The sequence below is a fragment of the Tachysurus vachellii genome, chromosome 2 (assembly GCF_030014155.1).
Source record: "Tachysurus vachellii isolate PV-2020 chromosome 2, HZAU_Pvac_v1, whole genome shotgun sequence".
Taxonomy (NCBI): domain Eukaryota; kingdom Metazoa; phylum Chordata; class Actinopteri; order Siluriformes; family Bagridae; genus Tachysurus; species Tachysurus vachellii.
Genome location: NC_083461.1, coordinates 290,869 through 307,819, shown reverse-complemented (window position 1 = coordinate 307,819; position 16,951 = coordinate 290,869). Strand labels below are relative to the sequence as shown.

The window sequence follows — 16,951 nt, the reverse complement described above, 5'->3', positions numbered from 1 at the left end:
TTGTTTCTTTGACATTTTTTCTGGTCTAATTACAGTAAGATTATTTAGAGAACTTCTCATGCATTTACTTTTTGATCTCACTGCTCGGGGAACAGACACAGTTTTTATAGGATGAGCTGTGTGTGTATTTGTATCAATGTGATGATGAGATGAAGGATAACTATCAGAATTAAGACTTAAATTGTACAGTAGTGAAGGTGTGCATTGCCCTGGACATATTGTTCCGCTCCATTTCTGCTGGGGTGCAGGTCATCAGCACGGAATATCCTAGGGCGCTCTCAGAAAACATTCCAGTTACCAATAAAGAGTAGATTGATGTAGACCATGACTGTATCCATTCATTTAAGGCAAAAAGTCTACTGAACCTCTCAATTCCTCGCTGGTACGTGGGAAGCGGTCCAGACACGATGATCCTTGCCATGGGCGATGTGCTGCGACCTGTCTCCACCGGTGTCTTGAGGTCCCTCTTCAGGATCTCTGAAGTTGTTCTTGCCGGCATGAAGTACAACAGCTCCGGTGTTCTTGCTCAGGATCCCAGGTACCTGTGCAGCGACACCAAGAACACAAGCACCAGGTAAACAGCAAGTGCGTATCTTACCTTAAGCCGCAGTAGAATAGACATGGTGGATGATGGCGTCTCCGATGATCAAAGTGTGGCACTCCATCTCACCAAGGGGGTTAACGGTTTCAGGTGGGGATCTTGAAGACCAATGGTGGTGGAGGGGGAGACATCCTCGACCGGGGCCCAGCTCGTATATTTCACTGTTGCTGCCCCTCCGTGGTACCCTGGTGTGTACATTAACTTCAACTCTTGATCTGAATCTGTACGAGTTTATTAATTTCGCTGCTGTTACGTGATTGGCTGATTACAGACCTGCATGATATACAGTCATCTGAAAAATTAGGACACCCCATTAAATATTAAGTTCTGTATTAAGAAATGTCCACAATTTCTGATCTAGTTTTAATTTGTACCTGTAGATGAAAGTGATGTAATTTCATGTAAACAACAATAAATCACTTTGTTTTCACTTATAAAAGAAAAGAAATCAACAAAAATTAGTACTTAATCTGATGAAAAAGTTAGTACACCCCGTGTCCTAATAGCTAGTGTTTCCTCCTTAGGCTGAAATAACCTTAATGAGACGTTTCTTTAGACATCTACCAGTTTCTGACATCGAATGGAAGAAATTTTCCCCCCAGTCCTCAATGCACAACTCTTTCAGCTGTGTGTTTGAGGGGCTTCTTACATCCACAGTCCATTTCACATCACCACACAGGATCTCTATAGGACTTAGATCTGGGCTTTGACTCGGTTTTTACTGTTCAGAGAGTCCTTGGTGGATTTACTGAGATGTTTTTGTCATGTTTTAAGGTCCAGTTCTGCTTCAGCTTCAGTGTGTTGTGTCAGAAGTTCTCACATGTTCCGATAGAACCTTCTGATACAATATAGAAATCATACTGGATTATATGATGGTAAGCTGACCAGGTCCTGCTGCATCAAAGCATCTCCAAACCAGAACACTTCCACCTCCATGTTTCACAGTTAGTATGAGGTTCTTTTGCTGAAATGCTTTATTTTGTTTACACCAAACATTCCCTCTGTTATGGTCTTCAAATAATCCAGCTTTAGACTCATCTGTCCACAGCACATTGTAGTGACCATTTGTCAAATTAAATAAAATTAAAAAAAAATAAAAAAGAAATGAATCAATCTTAATTCCAAAATAACTAAAATAATCACCAATATACACCATGAGTTGTGGTTTACGCAGTTAAAAGATTGAGTCCAAGCCAGACGATGCATTTGGTGAACTTTATTAAAGGGTTTGCAGGCAAACAAACAATTTTGCATCTCCTGCTCCTTGTGCCCAACTGGCTTGACAAACTGGTAAAAAAAAAGCATAGACCCACCCAGGTGCATTCTGGGCTGCCATTCATGGCCTAAACCAATAGAAAAGAAATACTAAAAAATCCAGTTAGAAGAATACTAAGAAAAGTAAACATATTCTAATTAACATAAATTAACACAAAAGACCAAAAAATAAAAAACTTAACAAATAAACTAAATTTTAACATTACACAAAAAAATAGACAAATAGCTCCTACACACATTATTACAGAAGTCTCATCCTTTGTCTCTGACTTTATTCACTGAACGTCTTGTCCTCATGTTGTTCTTAGACAGTAAAAGTTTCCTCCTTCACACCTCCCATGATCATTAAAGTTGTTTTAATTATCATCATCAGTTCAGTCTCTTTCTGATCATAGATTCATGCACTTTGACATTAACTGTAGCAGCAGGTTGCTGTATGATATCTGTCTCGTGATATTTTAGTTTTTGTGGTCTGCTCTTGGGGTGAATTTACTTGGATGTCCTGACCTGGTCATGTTGGCAGTTGTTTTAAATGTTCTCCGCTTCTAAATGATTTTCAGACAGTGGAATGGCTGATTACAAATTCTTTTAAGATCTTAAAGTCGTGGCCTAATGGTTAGAGAGTTTGACTCCTAACCCTAAGGTTGTGGGTTCGAGTCTCGGGCCGGCCACGACTAAGGTGCCCTTGAGAAAGGCACCGAACCCACCCAACTGCTCCCTGGGTGCCACAGCATAAATGGCTGCCCACTGCTCCAGGTGTGTGTTCACGGTGTGTGTGTGTTCACTGCTTTGTGTGTGCACTTTGGATGGGTTAAATGCTGAGAACAAATTCTGAGTATGGATCACCGTACTTAGCTGTGTGTCACGTCACTTTATATCCCTTACCAGACTCAGAGAGCTCTTTGTATCTCACGATGGTGAAACCTCTCACTTCAACAATTAAGAGCAAACAAAACTAAATGTCTAAGGATTAAAAAAGACAAATCTTCTTCAAAATGCTCTGTAACAATGTTCTAATAATTTGCACATGATGTGATACACCTGAAGGTCATTTTATACATTTTAATATATCATCTCAAGGAGTATTGATATACTGTACGTATTGCCAACGTCGCCTCCGGCTTGCTTATTAGATATAAATGTTAGAGATATATAGTAACTTATTTTTAAACTTTTTTAAATATACATTTTTTTAAGGAAACTGTTTGGCCACAGATGAAAATAACAAGAGAATGGTTGTAAGATCATGTGATCAGTGGTTGAATATGAATCATTTTGTAGGTCACAATTGAATTTAGGATCTGTAAGTTTTCTATGTAATTTAGCAAACATGTGCAACATAACAGAAAGTCGGGGAAAATAGATTATCACAGAGTTGAAGAAATAATTATAAATTATAAATATAATAAATATATTTATAATTATAAATAATTATAAATATATATAAATAATATATATATATATATATATATATATATATATATATATATATATATATATATATATATATATATATATATATATATAAAATATACATTGCTATACATATATACATATATATACATTGCTTCTGGTTAATGTAAAGGAGTGTTTTATTAGAAAATGTACTTCTCATCCGAGTAACTAAATTCATTTCAGCTCAATTTATTTGTATAGAACCTTTAACAATTGCCATTGTCCAAAAAAAAAAAAAAAAAAAAAAAAAAAAACAGAATAAAAATAAATTAAGGTTTAAAAAATCTAAACAACATCAATCTCTAAATGACTCCAGTGCATCTGTTGAGTCTGTGAAAAAATATAGAATCCCAGAGCGGTCCAAATTTGTATTATTTATTTATAATTGTTACAATTATTATTATTGATTTTCTGAAAACCAGTGACAAAGTGCCTGAAGTGTTTTAAATCAGGGAAGGTTTCTGTAGGGTGATGTAAACTTACACATTTTACTGATTGGCTTTTATTTATTTTTGTATTTGTTCAGTATTGTTGTAATTATTTGGATTATTCAATTGGTTTCCTGTCATTATAAGACTGAATATAAAAATATATTTTCTATTTATTTTAAAATGTAATTTTACATTTAAATGACGTAAATTTTCCTGTAGATTTGACTGTAATAATAAGGCATCTGTTTATCCGACATTATCGATTACGTATTTCCGCCGGAAGGTTGAGTAGTGCGCATGCGCTTTGCTGAAAGTCTGCGAAAATGGCGGCGCTGGTAGGAGGTCGCAGGATTATGTGCAAAAACAAAGGGCAAATAATTTATAAATTAATTTCCGCGAGAGCAGGTTGGTGTAAATATTATATATTACTGATTAAACTGTGGTGTTTACACTAAAACCTGCTCGGATGTATTATAACTTTATTCTCAGTATTAGAAAATGTGGAGTTTATTATAATGATTATTATTATTATTATTATTATTATTATTATTATTATTATTATTATTATTATACATTTATGCTCTTTCTATGCTGTATACGGCACATTTCCGCACTTGTTTATAGATTCATGAGAAAACAGAAGAGAGAAAAAGTAAAAATCCGGCTAGTAAAAAACTGATTAATTATAAAGAGCCGAAAAGCCCGTGAGAGAAACGGGCTTTATTTCACTGATCCGTATTTTACTGCTAAAATATAAAATATACTCATCACTTTATTACAATCCGATCAGCCATAACATTAAACCCACCTTCAGGTGAAGTGAATACTGATGAGCTCATTACAGCGCCACCTACAGGGCAGTGAGTTATTATGTCGGTGTGTTGGAGAACAGCAGGTCATGTGAAGTGGTTAGAGTTCGTATCTAATGTAAAGCACTTTATTACAGAATGAGCTCTTCTGTGGGCTTTGACCAGACTGTTAGCCTTCACTAGCCACTTATCCTCCAGCGTCATTCACAACATATGACAATGTTCTTCACTTCACCTGACTGTGGTTTTGGATGTCAAGTCAATTCAAGAAGCTTTTATTGTTATTTTAACCCTATATAGCTGACGCAGTGCTTGGTGAAATGAAACAAACCTTCTCTAGGCCCATGGTGCTACATAAAACAACACAGAGCTAATGACTACAAAATAAAAGTGCATCGTTATGCAGTGTAGTGCAAACAGTGTAAGACAAACAGTTCACACAATACAATATAGTGCAAGACAGATTAAGATTACAGATTAAGATTATTATGGCAATGTGCAAGACACTACTAAACAGTAGGAGGATTGTAAACATATGTACACAATATGTATGTGTGTAAAACGTGTGTGTTTGTGCTTGTGCAGCCTCTGGTCTCTCTCAGGATGGGCTTCCTGGACCGTATCCTCGCACTGCTGAAGAGCGAGCTGCTGCCGCAAAGAAGTACAACTTAAGACTGGAGGACTACCAGCCGTACCCTGATAATGGACAGGGGTTGGTTACACACACACACATGCACGCGTGTACACATTCATGTGTGTGTATAACATATTGCTAGAGTCTCACATATGTGTAGTTTATTAAGGGGGAGAATACAGATGGTGCATCACACAACCAACACATGTTAATTCATTAATGAAAAGAAAATAACTTTACTTATCCACTTTGTGTTCTATCAAATTCAATTCAAGGTCAGAACATTTAATGCTAAGCGCTACCATGTGACTTTTTTACTGATGAGACCAGACTGGAGGTGTTTGGTCCTCATTCACACTTTTTGCTAAAGGTGTACTTACTTATAAGATGTACTTATTTTCCACCTGGTTCTGAAGGTTAGTGTACTTTTTAAGGGAAAAAAGGACTCCATATTGAAAGCTATGGTATATATGTATATATATACGTATATATATATTGTAGCGCACTTAGAGGGATTGGGACACAAAGGAACAAGCATAGAGACGGGATTAAGGCAAGCAAGGTCGTGATTTTATTATTCCTCCCAGGTTGGTGCAATCTTAATGCAGCAAAAGGTAAATGAGAAAGAATATAATAATCAGTTCCTTCCTTTGCGGTGCTTGGGAAGAGATCCCGGCTCCAATTCCAGACAGCAGAAGGGGGGGGGCGCTGTGACCAGGGGAAACAGTCCTTCTCCAGGAGTATACCATGGGCTGGATCGGCGATCTGAAGCTCTGGATCCGCGGGAGGTCCTTGAAAAGAATGCCAAAGGGATAACGTCTATTCGTTCCATTAGGCACGCCCCCCTTACCTCCCGGTAGCCGCTGAGACTGGCTCTCCCGTGTGTTGCACAGCCAGAGGGTGAGTGCTACAGCGGCGCTCCTGATTGGCTCTCAGCTTTTCGGCGGGAATTCTGCCGCCCCGCCTTGCACGCTGAATCCCTTTTTAGCGCTTTCTCAGCGGTGCTGTCCACGGTGCTTAATCGCTGCCTTTTTAGCGCTTTTTGGGGGGGGGGCGAGGAGTGATATCTGGGCTGTGTGGGACGGCGGTGCATGCTCCGTCGTCACAATATATATACATATATATATATATATATATATATACATATATACCATAGCTTTCAATATGGAGTCCTTTTTTCCCTTAAAAAGGCATATATATATATATATATATATGCTACAAAAATGAAAGTCTGTGTGAAAGACACACCTTCTGTGAAGAATAAAAACTGTTGAAGCCGTATATACCTGAGGTTGTGTTACAGTACATCAAACCATAACATTGTAGGCTGAACTGCATGAATTATGGTGAATAAAACCTTCTGTTCAGTGAATTCCAGATAAAGTGAACCAGTAAAAAGCTACATTTACTTATTACACTTGGCTAGTTAGCTATTTGTTTAAGTGGCATAAGACATTCAAACCCCCACACCAGTCAGCTTGTTAACTGGGAGTACCGGGTGTACATGTACTGGGTGTATTACACCGGGGTGTACTGGGTGTATTACACCGGGGTGTACTGGGTGTATTACACCGGGGTGTACTGGGTGTATTACACCGGGGTGTACTGGGTGTATTACACCGGGGTGTACGTGTACTGGGTGTATTACACCGGGGGTGTACGTGTACTGGGTGTATTACACCGGGGTGTACGTGTACTGGGTGTATTACACCGGGGTGTACGTGTACTGGGTGTATTACACCGGGGTGTACGTGTACTGGGTGTATTACACCGGGGTGTACGTGTACTGGGTGTATTACACCGGGGTGTACGTGTACTGGGTGTATTACACCGGGGTGTACGTGTACTGGGTGTATTACACCGGGGTGTACGTGTACTGGGTGTATTACACCGGGGTGTACGTGTACTGGGTGTATTACACCGGGGTGTACGTGTACTGGGTGTATTACACCGGGGTGTACGTGTACTGGGTGTATTACACCGGGGTGTACGTGTACTGGGTGTATTACACCGGGGTGTACGTGTACTGGGTGTATTACACCGGGGTGTACGTGTACTGGGTGTATTACACCGGGGTGTACTGGGTGTATTACACCGGGGTGTACATGTACTGGGTGATATGAGAATTGTCACTTGATGGTAATTTGAATGTACACTCACTGTGTGTCATACTGATTGAAATGCTACTTATATATGTCACATGTTATAATGCTCACCCACATCTTAATAGCACAAAACCAAAGGCCTTCAGAATGTTACAGCAATCCTTTATAAATTTTGTAAACAGGAAATTGATTACTCTTCTTTATTAATACTGTGGCTCTGCGCTGTGGAGGTCTAGTTTGGTGTTGTGTCCCGGTTGTCTTTCTGTATTCAGTTCTGTGGTTTAATAAAAAACACAATTTATAGATTATATTTCATGCACATAAAATGAAGTTCATGGAGTAATCAGTGTCAGATGTTGCTTTATTTTTGTTTGTTTTTGCTGTAGCTATGGCGATTATCCAGCTCTGCCGGACCGCTCCCAGCATGAGCGAGACCCCTGGTACCAGTGGGACCATCCAGACCTGCGGAGGAACTGGGGAGAGCCGGTACACCTACACTCACTCACTCACACCACACACAACCAAACCCAATCACGTCTGGTCAAAGTGAATAAGATCAAGTCAAGTAGCTTTTATTGTCATTTTATTGTCAACAATATATAAGCTGATGCAGTACACAGTGACATGAGACAAAGTTCTCCAGGACCATGGAGTTGCAAAAAATGACATAAAGCTACATAAAACAAGGTAAAAAAACAACAACAGAGCTAAGGAATTAAGTCCTAGTGCAACAGTGTGAGACAAGGACAGAAAAAAGGCTGTGTGTGTATGTGTATATATATGTAATAAAAAATAAGAATAAAAATAAATTAATTAATACATACAATTAAAATTAGTTTAAAAATATGAATGAGCATTGACTAAACCCTGTGCACTGCAGATAAGGTACAGCGTTTTTTTAATGTCCTGAAAAATAACGGTTTTGGAGATATGAGGATTCCATCTGACAGCGACGATATGTAGTAGCAGCAGTTAAATGGGATATTGGAATGTAATGTGCAAAAAGAAATATATACAGATCAAATATAGAGACTTAAGCATTACTGTACGTTGCTCTGGATGAGGGCATCTGCCAAATGCTGTAAATGTAAATAGAATCAACCACAAATCACACAAACAAAGTGAACTGTATCATACCTAAATAAACCAAACTGAAACAAATCATAATGTGCATAATGATTTACATCCCCTGTGTTTGGGACTGTGGAAGCTCAATGGGTAAGACATTCTGTTCAAACCCCTGCACCACCCAGCTGCTCCTGCTGGACCCCTTACCAAAGACTTCTGCTCAGTTGTTTACACGAGATAAATGTAAATTATAATATCTGTAGACATCTTTAAGTCCCTCTGGGTTCAGGGATCTGCATTGTCAATATAATCAGACTTAATCTAATTTATAGCACATTTGTGTGATGTACAGACTTTATTAGCCTCAAAGTCTGTGTGTGTGTGTTTGTGTGTGTGTAGATTCACTTTGACTTTGACATGTACATCAGGAACAGAGTGGACACGTCTCCCAGCCCCGTCGACTGGTCCACTATGTGCAAGCGGTTCTTAGGGTTCTTCACCTTCATGATGGTCATGTTTGGCCTGGGGGAGGTGTTCCCTGCTTACCAACCTGTAGTAAGTCACACACACACACACACACACACACACACACACACACACACACACACACACACTACAGTACAGCCATTAGGGCAATATACCTTTAAAGTAGTAATACTACACGTACATAATAAATGTACAGAAAATACATCAAACAGATAAATCTGGACTGTATTGAGACTGAAGTGTATAGCAGTGTTTTGTTAGTGTTTGGCTGCTCAGTCAAACACACAAACAGGTTTCCCTCATGTGTAGCACCTCTAACCGTCAGCATAACTGTACACACACACTGTCCACTTTATTAGGAACACCATTGTTTTAAGGAGTTCTCTAATCAACCAATCATGTGGCAGCAGCACAATGTATAAAATCCTACAGATTCAGGTGAAGAGCTGCAGTTTACTGTTCATGTAAAGCAGACTGAAGAAAAAGTCTGATCTCTGAGACTGTAACTGTGATATGACTTGGTGTCAGATGGGCTAGTTTGAGTTTTTTTTTATAACTTCTGCCCTCCATCTGGGATTTTCACACACAACAGTCTCTAGAAATGACACAAAATGCTGCAGAAAAACAGAAAATACAGTCAGGTCCATAAATATTGGGACATCGACACAATTCTAACATTTTTGGCTCTATACACCACCACAATGGATTTGAAATGAAACGAACAAGTTGTGCTTTAACTGCAGACTGTCAGCTTTAATTTGAGGGCATTTACATCCAAATCATGTGAACGGTGTAGGAATTACAACAGTTTGCATATGTGCCTCCCACTTGTTAAGGGACCAAAAGTAATGGGCCAATTGGCTTCTACACTGTTCCATGGCCAGGTGTGTGTGTTATTCCCTCATTATACCAATTACAATGAGCAGATAAAAGGTCCAGAGTTCATTTAAAGTGTGCTATTTGCATTTGGAATCTGTTGCTGTCAACTCTCCAAGATGAGATCCAAAGAGCTGTCACTAACAGTGAAGCAAGCCATCATTAGGCTGAAAAAACAAAACAACCCCATCAGAGAGATAGCAAAAACTTTAGGCGTGTACAAAACAACTGTTTGGAACATTCTTAAAAAGAAGGAACGCACCGGTGAGCTCAGCAACACCAAAAGACCCCCAAGACCACGGAAAACAACTGTGGTGGATGACCGAAGAATTCTTTCCCTGGTGAAGAAAACATCCTTCAACAGTTGGCCAGATCAAGAACACTCTCCAGGAGGTAAGTGTATGTGTGTCAAAGTCAACAATCAAGAGAAGTCTTCACCAGCGTGAATACAGAAGGGTTCACCACAAGATGTAAACCATTGGTGAGCCTCAAAAACAGGAAGGCCAGATTAGAGTTTGCCAAACAACATCTAAAAAAGCCTCCACAGTTCTGGAACAACATCCTATGGACAGATGAGACCAAGATCAACTTGTACCAGAGTGATGGAAAGAGAAGGAAAGGAACTGCTCATGATCCTAAGCATACCACCTCATCAGTGAAGCATGGTGGTGGTAGTGTCATGGTGTGGGCATGTATGGCTGCTAATGGAACTGGTTCTCTTGTATTTATTGATGATGTGACTGCTGACAAAAGCAGCAGAATGAATTCTGAAGTGTTTCAGCAATATTATCTGCTCATATTCAGCCAAATGCTTCAGAACTCATTGGACGGCGCTTCACAGTGCAGATGGACAACGACCCAAAGCATACTGCAAAAGCAACCAAAGAGTTTTTTAAGGGAAAAAAGTGGAATGTTATGCAAGAGCCAAGTCAATCACCTGACCTGAATCTGATTGAGCGTGCATTTCACTTGCTGAAGACAAAACTGAAGGGAAAATGCCCCAAGAACAAACAGGAACTGAAGACAGTTGTAGTAGAGGCCTGGCAGAGCATCACCAGGGATGAAACCCAGCGTCTGGTGATGTCTATGTGTTCCAGACTTCAGGCTGTAATTGACTGTAAAGGATTTGCAACCAAGTATTAAAAAAGTGAAAGTTTGATTTATGATTATTATTCTGTCCCATTACTTTTGGTCCCTTAACAAGTGGGAGGCACATATGCAAACTGTTGTAATTCCTACACCGTTCACATGATTTGGATGTAAATGCCCTCAAATTAAAGCTGACAGTCTGCAGTTAAAGCACAACTTGTTCGTTTCATTTCAAATCCATTGTGGTGGTGTATAGAGCCAAAAATGTTAGAATTGTGTCGATGTCCCAATATTTATGGACCTGACTGTACGTGATGAGCAACAGTACTGTGGAGGACAGAAGAGGTGCTGGTGAGCTTTCTTTACTAGTCCCTTATTGAGGGTGGACAATGTGAAGTCCGCAGTAACATGAAGAAACCTGAAGCTGTTGACCATCCTCAAGCCTCCAAGTCTATGGTGAAGGGGGTTCTCAGTCGTGTGTCTCCATCTAACAGGCCAACACATGCTTTTATGACATGACCAGAGATTCTCTTGTGCTCTTCTGTCAGGTCAGACCAGTCTGATCTTTCTACTCTGATTCTCCTCTGTAATCAAGGTGTTACCGCTCACAGGATGATTTTTTTCCACACCACTCTGTATAAACTCTAGAGAGTAAACTCTAGTGTGTGCAAATCCCAGCAGGAGATCAGCTATTTTCTGCTTGTCTTTCACTTCATTGTTTGAATGTATTTTTGTATATTAGGATGTATTTGTGTATTAAATATGTTGGTTTTGTGTGCAGGCCCCAAAGCAGTATCCCTACAACAACCTTTATCTGGAACATGGTGGAGATCCAGAGAAGCAGACAGAACCTGTTAAACATTATGAGATCTAAACTGGTATCTTGTGCATTTTATTCTTGTGTATGTGCATAATAAAGTTAATGCTGAAACTATTCAAGGTTTTTTGTTTAATGTCTGGCTTTAATGTTTTTTAGAGAGACAGAGAGGAGAAAATTGTTAGGTGTGATTGTAATCAGGTGATGGACAATGTACATTATGTGTAAAGTGCAGACAGAGACTCCATCAAGACTAGCTATGACATCATAACTAAACGTCTAGAGCCAGAAGGTGACACAGACATGAGGGCTTCCTGGCATGTAAAGCGTCTCACCACTCCACAGTCTGCAGACCTGAGTGACTTGTGATGGTGGTAAGGAGACAACATCCAGACATCCCAGTTCACCAAACACTCTATAACCATGAACCCTCCAGATCTGCTCCTTTACCTAAGAAAAGATATTCATAAAAATCTAAACTAAACAAATGTGTTTTTATCCTGGACTTAAACACTGAGACTGTGTCTGAGTCCTGAACACTAATTAAACTGTGGGGCTCTGTGAGAAAAAGCTCTGCCCCCTGCTGGAGACTTTTGTACTTGAGGTACTACCAAATATCCTGCACCTTCTGATTGATGTAGGTGTGACGGATCATAAAAAACCAAATGATCTCTCAGGTTCTGTGGTGTGAGACCATTAAGTGCTGTTAAGTAATATTTGAGAAATGCTTCAGAAAACTGAGTCGGGACGACAAACTACACAAAAATCAAAACAAACGTGTAGCCAATGAGCAGAAAGGGGCGTGTCCTGTTAATATGGGCGGAGAGAGTGTTCAGTGCATGTGTGACATTAGCAAAAAGTGGTTTTAACATTGACATGGAGGATAAAAACAAAGAAAGAAAGAGAAGAAAGACTTACGATAAGGTAAGAAGTAGGACGTGTTAATATAGGATCAGCTTTCCAGCTCTGGAGAGAACTGAAGGAGCAGGAAGTTGGTCACATATTCACAGATTGGAGTTTCCTGAGTCAATAACTCCTGAGCTAAACACTGTTACTACACAAATAACACCTCTTTTCTATCGTAGTAATGTAGAGACACCACCACCACCATGCTTCACCGGTTCATGATCAGTTCTTCCAGATGTATTGCTTGAAGTTCAGCCCAGATGGATGTTGTTTGATGGTTGTTTCTCTGTCATCCCCTTTTCAGTTTTTCCCCCCATTTTCAGATGTCTGGAGTCCTTTCACCCAAGTGTTCTGTTCACTGTTCACTGTTCAACAAACTCAAATTCTTTTACTCTGTCTTTAGTAAGAACCTTTTTATTTCACTCTGGTGTTATTCTGCGTTCCAGATTTTTAACCGCTGTGTGATTACTGCAGGCTGTTTATCTTATGGCACATCTGCAGTAAGGTCCTGCAACATCCATGGCATTTTTTCAGAAATGAATGCATCAAAATAAGACACACACACACACACACACACACACACAAAAATGTAATTAAATAAAAAATCTAAACAAATTCAATTAGCAAGTCAGCTTTTCATTAGAATGACCAATTTAATAGAGCAACAGCAAGTATGTGAATGACTGTATTGTACATTCTTATTCTTCTTATTTACTTGATTTGGGAACGTGTGTGTGTGTGTGTGTGTGTGTGTGTGTGTGTCTGTGTGGCATTCAGGAAAGGATGCTGTAACTCCCAGCATAATGGAAGCCCTCTTTATTAAACTGGGAATGCTCAACATTGGTGGAGAAATTGTGTGTGTGGGTGTGTGTGTGTGTTTGTGTGTGTGAAGGCAATGGCCATAAGGCGGCTATAAACTCACCCTCGGCTGGTCTTTAAAATATGACAGAAAGTCGGCCTTGATTAAAGAAAAGGGAGGAGCGAAGGATCGGTCTTTCACACAGAAAGGGAGGCAGACCTCAAAACCTGCACAGCGTGAATATTATCACCGACAGGCCGAGGCTAATCATAAAGTAATTGCAATGAGGCCTCCTCATGAAAGAGGAAATTTACGACATGGCCTCAAACAGGAAAGTCGCCCCACAAGACAAACACTTTACTAAATCTGCAGAGAAAAGGAGTAGTGTTTATGTTGATCCAGAGAAATGGAACAAAAAGTCTCCTGAAGAGCGAAGTAAAAGGGATACTGTGGATACATCATGTGGTAAGATGGTCGGTGCAGGGGCTAACTAGCAGTAAAAGAAATGGCAAAACTCTGAAAAAATCCAAGAAAGTGTCTTTTTATTTCCATGAGCCACCATTTTCAAACAGGTGTGAATGAAGCCAAAGCAAAATCTCCATTGAAAATCAAAATTTAACAAAAATAAATTAATAAAAAAATAAAAATAAAAAACTATTCAAAGTACAACTCACTCAACAAAACACAAAAGGGAATAACTAAATTGTTGGCTACTGTTCCAACAAACACCCCTCCCCCTCTGCAACATTTCCTTTGTCTTTATCAACCTGGTCCCCTCCCTTCATATTCAAACGGACCAATCATAACACTCCATTTGTTAATCAACCTTATTTTACACTTCACAGATCTGATCACTTTACCAGGTACACCAAAATAGAATCTACCTGTAATCAAAGGCATTATCCTTTAACAAATCACCAAAATATCTACATACAAGACATTTGTAATCCTTGCATGCTTGATCAGGTGTCTCCTCCCCTTCAGGATGCTATAAAACTGGCTTCCTGTTCGCGGGCCACTCCCTATTAGGCCTTTCCTGAATCGGTAAGACAAACATTCACATTAATACACAAACATTTATTGATTTTGCCTTACTTTGGATGTTGCTAGCAGTCACCATGGAATGTGCACCTTTCATGTGCCTGCTTCAAAAGTAAAACAAACACAAAATAAAGAACGTACCAAACTGTATTGTGTCTTTATTTAATCTGAACTGTGTGTGCCACATCACATTTTCTCCCTTCCTCTCCCTCTGGATGATTTAAATTGGGCATACGGGATAAATAATCGGCAACAAAATTTCTCTTACCCGGACAGTGCTCAATTGTAAACACATAGGGCTGCAGAGCCAGACACCAGCGCAGTATCCTTGAATTACCATTCTGCATGGTTTGCATCCATTTCAGGGCACGGTGATCAGTCCGTAACGTGAATTCACGTCCAAGCAAGTAATACCGCAGGGAGTCCACAGCCCACTTAATGGCAAGGCCTTCCTTCTCAATTGTTGAGTATTTTCGCTCTCTTTCAAAGAGTTTTCTGCTCAGAAATAGGACTGGTCTCTCCTCATGAGCCTCTCCTTGGACTAGCACTGCTCCCAAGCCAACATCAGAAGCGTCCACCTGTACAATAAATCGCTTAGTGAAATTAGGGCTCTGTAACACTGGTTCATGGCATAGCTGGTCCTTAAGTGCATTGAATGCTTCTTCACATTCCTTGGGCCAACAAAATTTAGCAGGACTCTTCTTGGTTAGATCAGTCAGAGGTGTAGCCAGTGATGCAAAGTGGGGAATAAATCGGCGGTACCAGCCGATTAACCCGAGAAAAGATCTCACCTGCTTTTTAGTTTGAGGACGAGTAATGTTTTGGATAGCCTTAAGCTTTTCCACTTGTGGCCTGATCTCTCCATGCCCTAGTAAATAACCCAAGTATCTCACCTCTGTCTGAGCCCATGAACATTTTGTGGTGTTAATGGTGAGCCCCGCTTCCTGAAGCCGCTGTAGAATGTCCACAAGATGCCGTAGTAATAATGTTCTTGCCAGGACCCACTGTATATCACCACATCATCAAGGTATGCAGCTGCATACTGGTCACAACCCGCAAGAGCACGATCCATCAATCTTTGAAAAGTGGCCGGTGCTCCATGTAATCCAAACGGCATAACCGTATACTGGTATAGCCCTGAGGGAGATCTAAAGGCGGTGTAGGGCTTGCACGAGGGACTAAGGGGCACCTGCCAGTAACCTTTACACAGATCTAATGTAGTCATAAAGGATGCATTGCCCAGTCTCTCAATCAACTCGTCAATACGAGGCATCGGATATGAATCGAAGCATGATACACTATTTAGTTTTCTGAAGTCAGTGCAAAACCTAACTCCTCCGTCCTTTTTAGGGACCAGTAGTATGGGACTTGACCACTCACTTTTCGATGGTTCTATAATCCCCATTTCCAACATGGTCTTGATCTCAGTCTTTAACTGTTCTACCATCTTCTCCGGGACTCGATAAGATTTCTGTCGTATAGGGGTAGTGTCTTTCAGGATGATATTATGTGTGAGAATCTCGGTCCGACCCGGTCTTTCCTGGAAGAGAGATGGAAAAGATTGAAGTACCTCAGCTAGCTGCTGTTGTTGTTGGTTATTCAAATGTGAACAACATTCTGGGGCATCCTGTATTGACCGAACTGGATCCATATCTGGTTCATCCTCTTCCTCCACTACGGTTCTCACCATCATCTCTTGGTCTTTAACCTTCATGGGACCTTGGAGATCAGACATATTCTCCTTAAATTCTCTCAGAAGATTAACATGTAAAACCTGTTTAGGCTGTTTTCTTTCTGGACACAAAATCTCATAGGTTACCGGACCCAGTTTTCTGGTCACAACATATGGACCCTGCCATTTGGCCAACAACTTGCTGGTACCTGATGGTAATAGTAGTAGAACTTTCTGTCCTGGTTTGAAATCCCTTTCCCTGGCATGTGCGTCGTACCAGACCTTTTGTCTTTGCTGGGCAGCAGCTAGGTTTTCTTTAGCCAGAGTCCTAAAGTTCTCCAACTTGTCCCGCATCTGTAAGATATATGAAGCAATACTGCACTGGGCTGGTTCCTCTGCTATCCACCCTTCCTTGAGCACGTCCAGGGGGCCACGAACTTGCCTGCCAAACAAAAGTTCAAAAGGTGAGAAACCGGTTGAACACTGAGGGACCTCTCTATAGGCAAAAAGAAGAAACGGTATCCATTTATCCCAATCTTGCCCAGACTCATCAACAAACTTCTTAAGCATGTTTTTCAACGTGGCATTAAACCGTTCTACAAGACCATCTGTTTGAGGGTGAAATGGTGTAGTTCTGATTCCTTTAATGCCTAGATGTTTATACAACAGCTTCATCACTTTAGCCATAAAGTTTGTCCCCTGATGTGTGATAATTAATCACACATCAGCTCCCGTGTCAGTTCTAAATTCTAAGTTTCCTATTTTGCTTTTTAGTTGACCTCCATTTTCTTGGATACCTTCTTTATCGAGGGCATCTCTTAATTCCCTACCGGAGGCCGACTCTTCCTAGAGTTTCTTAATTACTTGTTATTTCTTAGTTGAGGTTG

General features: G+C 40.2%; 1 protein-coding gene across 1 annotated transcript; it reads left to right on the top strand.

The window, feature by feature from the left end:
• Positions 1 to 4,021: 4,021 nt before the first annotated feature.
• ndufb8 (NADH:ubiquinone oxidoreductase subunit B8) lies at positions 4,022 to 11,763 on the top strand. Its single transcript, XM_060892659.1, has 5 exons — positions 4,022 to 4,167; positions 5,157 to 5,283; positions 7,697 to 7,796; positions 8,778 to 8,933; positions 11,611 to 11,763. The coding sequence occupies exons 1-5, from the start codon at positions 4,086 to 4,088 to the stop codon at positions 11,701 to 11,703; spliced, it is 558 nt and encodes a 185-aa protein (XP_060748642.1). The 5' UTR covers positions 4,022 to 4,085; the 3' UTR covers positions 11,704 to 11,763.
• Positions 11,764 to 16,951: the final 5,188 nt, after the last annotated feature.

Excerpts from the sequence above, each read along its gene's own strand:
- ndufb8 (XM_060892659.1), top strand. The coding sequence starts at position 4,086 with ATGGCGGCGCTGGTAGGAGGTCGCAGGATTATGTGCAAAAACAAAGGG. Across the intron at positions 4,168-5,156 it reads ATTAATTTCCGCGAGAGCAG|CCTCTGGTCTCTCTCAGGAT; the intron begins GTTGGTGTAAAT and ends GTGCTTGTGCAG. Across the intron at positions 8,934-11,610 it reads TCCCTGCTTACCAACCTGTA|GCCCCAAAGCAGTATCCCTA; the intron begins GTAAGTCACACA and ends TTTTGTGTGCAG.